The 3429-nt window shown below is 39.0% G+C and overlaps 1 protein-coding gene across 1 annotated transcript in view; it reads left to right on the forward strand.

Annotated features, from left to right (window-relative positions):
- Positions 1-3367: 3367 nt before the first annotated feature.
- The window catches only part of LOC102898194 (olfactory receptor 51G2), a 931-nt gene continuing 869 nt past the window's right edge, over positions 3368-3429 (forward strand). The window contains 2 exon segments of the mRNA XM_025049472.1: positions 3368-3426; positions 3428-3429. The exon segment at positions 3428-3429 is cut by the window's right edge and continues 869 nt beyond it. Coding sequence (XP_024905240.1) covers positions 3368-3426; positions 3428-3429 — 61 coding nt within the window.

The raw sequence follows: 3429 nt of genomic DNA on the forward strand, positions 1-3429 counted from the left end.
ATGATTTCTAGGCTAAAAGTGAAGATGCATTTTTAATAAAAATTCTGGAATTGCAGTTGAAAACAAATCATAAAAACAAGGATATATGAAAATTCCTGTGCCTTTGTGGTTGTCACATATGTCAGTTTCTGAGTCTGTAAAGATGAGGCCCAGAGATCTGCATATTGGCAAATATCCCAGGTGGTTCTGATCCTGATCATCTGGGGACTATGATTTGAAAAATACTGTTTCATAACACTCAAATGTGTATATGCGTGCAACCAGAGATTGATGGAATGTGGCCTCAAGAGGAAGCCCACCATATTCCAAAGGGACCACTCAAGTCAATGAATTGGAATAATCTCTCATGATTAGATTGGGGAATCTGGAACATTCCTTAATATTTATACCATTATATTCCCAAAGAAGATCCAATAGGCCTTATACTAATTACTTGGGTAATAAAAACACTGAAATGGGCCTTCATTCCTTTCTAAAATGTCTTCTCTATCAAGTTTCAGAGTTCAAAAATAGGTGATTACTCTTCACATTCCTGTATTAACAAATAAAACTTCTTTTTGGATTTAACTATCCTTTGCAAGGGCTCATATTGCCCTCAAGAATAGATTAGTTTCTCCAATTAGCCCCTTGATGTCAAGAAACAAAGGGTAAAGTTCTGAGTAGATCAGAGACGGGAGGAGGAATTATGTGGGCAGGGGTCAGGAGCGTGTAGGGTTACCCAGGGCATCAAGAATAAGCACCAACACTATCACAGTATTTCCAAGAACTTGGCCTGACTTCTTGTTCCCTCTTTGGTAACATGGAAAACCTTAATTAAAAAGCCCCTTTAGAAGTTGCATATTATATATACCCAACATGCACACTGCCACATCCAATATGCGTAAACTATACAATTATAGTATATCATACATAAAACACCATCAACAACACCCATTCTGCTTTCCTGAAGTTGTGGAGGTTGTTCAAGACTTTTACTGGATCATTCAGCAGGTGTTACAAGTGCATGGCATCCTTTGGGCTCCATATCTAAACATTTAACAAGACCACTCTCTTCTACTCTTTCTCCTATCCCCAGGGTCTAAAATAATGAGCTTGAGGGAGACAGTCAGAGTAGGGAATTGATTAAAGATCTTTAAATGGTTCTCAATAGGAACCTCAGGCAGTTGCATAAAGATCAGAGAGTTAAGCATCCAACCTCTAGTCTCTCCATAACCCCCAGAGCCAGAGCTTCTAGTTTTAGCCTTCCTTCTTCCCTGATGTAAGTCCTGGAGCCTCTAGACCTAACCTTAGTGCATCAAGAGTCAATATAGTAGACAGGTGTTAGATACTGAGTGACAGAACTAAGAAAAGGTCCCAGAAGGCCAAGCCTGGGCTTTGCAAAGAAAGAGGAGAGAAGGGACTTTCAAGTACAAGAAAGGCTGTAGAGAGTGCCTGCCCAAGGTGGTGACTGCTGCAGTCATATCTTGCTGACTTTATGGAATCCCAGGTCCATTTTTAGAACCAGCTCAGAAAGGAGACAACAGCTTCCTCACATGTTCACGGCTTGGATTTGCTAACCTAAATGTTTCCAAATTTTCAAAATTTGCCTAGGAGCTCCAGAGATTTATTTGAATTCCAGCTCTGCCAGTGATTGGCTGTATGACTTTAGGCACATCATCCAATTCTCTAAGCTTCTCTCTTCTCATTTGCAAATTGAGGTAATAATATTAACTTGCAAGTCTTTTCTAAGGTCTCACGCCGTTTTGTTTTTGTTTTGTTTTTGTTTTTGCAATGTTCCTGGTAGAGTGTCTGACAAATAGTAGATGTTCATCAAGTATTAGAATTCTTTCTCATCACCCTACTTTATTTTCATGCCAGAAATATTTTCAGCCTTAGGTTTTATTAGTTATATTGTTAATGACTGTATAGTTTGCCTGTCCCTACTAAGCCCTTGATTTCATGCTAGATACTGCTAGCTGACAATGAGTTGTCATTAATGTGGGAAAAAAGTATAACGGTTGTTTAGAGTCTGGAATCTAGAGAAAAATCAGATCTCAGTTCAAATCCCATTTGGGCCATTTACTATATCTTTGATCTTAGAAATGCTAATTTTCTCTAATTCTCTGTGTCCTCATCTATAATGTCATACTATTAATAGAACTTTATTCGCAGAGTTCTTTTAAGGAGATAAAATAAGGACCAACTTAGTAATAGCTAACTAAATAAAATTTAACTCATTATCAGACATAAAAAAAATTGATAAGCACATACTGTATACCAGGGCACATTCTAAGCACTTTTACAGAAGTGAATAAAGCAAAACCCTGCCCACTTGCATCTCACATTCTAGTGGGGTTATTAATAAGGAGTGGGAAGATCACTGCTCTGGAAGTCAGGAATCTTAAATTGACAGATAGCCTCTACCCAGTGACTATCCCCTCCTGAGCCTTCCTTTCTTCATCTGTAGAAGAATGAGCCCTACCAGCATCATTGCCTTTTGTTCTGTAGACTCTCATGGACTTTCCTTTATGATTGGGGTTGTGGCCATGGTTGATGATGCTTCAGTCTCTCCTCCCACCTATGGTGACAACAATTGATTCCTAGACTTCTAGGGAATGTCGGTTACTGACTAGTGTGAGAATCAGAACTTTGATCTCTCACTCCAGCCATCAAGAATAACATTACAGTCATTCACACACTCTCCAGTTCTCTCTGGAATTCTGTGATCTGAGTAGCACTGATGAGCTATCTGGACCAAGCTAGGCTTCTACAGCAAGAAAACCAGAGAAAAAGGTGAGTGAAGAATTTGTGTCTGATCAATTATATGTGGGTGATGGAGTTAAGCAAAAAGACAGAGAGAGAGAGAGACAGAGACAGAGACAGAGAGAGACAGACAGAGAGAGAGACAGAGAGAGAGAGGGAAGGAAGGAAGGAAGGAAGGAAGGAAGGAAGGAAGGAAGGAAGGAAGGAAGGAAGGAAGGAAGGAAGGAGATAAAGGAATAGCAAAAGAAGGTAAGAGAAGAGAAAAGAAAAGTTGAAAGAAAGGTTAAAATGTTAGTGAGAACCCTGGCAAAAAAAAGAGGCATGTGAGGAATATTTAATTAAAGGTCTTCTCATAGTGAGTAGGCAAAATTAGGTATGAGTAACAGGAATAATGAAGATGCTCAAACTTCTTAGCCTGAGGAGCAAGGAGAAACAATTTCAAAGAAAGTAATTTCTCTAAAGAAATGTTGAGAGTGAACCAGGGTCCAGAAGGAAATGACCTCTGAAGCAGCTATACAGTTCTAAGTTTAATCCATTCTAATCTTATTTTTTTTAATTTCTCCTTTTTCTTAATTCATTTTAGGAATTTGGAAGGAATCCAGCTCCCCACTTCTCTCAACACACAATGACATTAGGATCCCTGGAAAACAGCAGCAGCATTTCTTCCATCTTCCTGTTGAGTGGCAT

The sequence above is a fragment of the Pteropus alecto genome, unplaced genomic scaffold (genome assembly GCF_000325575.1).
Source record: "Pteropus alecto unplaced genomic scaffold, ASM32557v1 scaffold395, whole genome shotgun sequence".
Classification (NCBI taxonomy): Eukaryota; Metazoa; Chordata; class Mammalia; order Chiroptera; family Pteropodidae; genus Pteropus; species Pteropus alecto.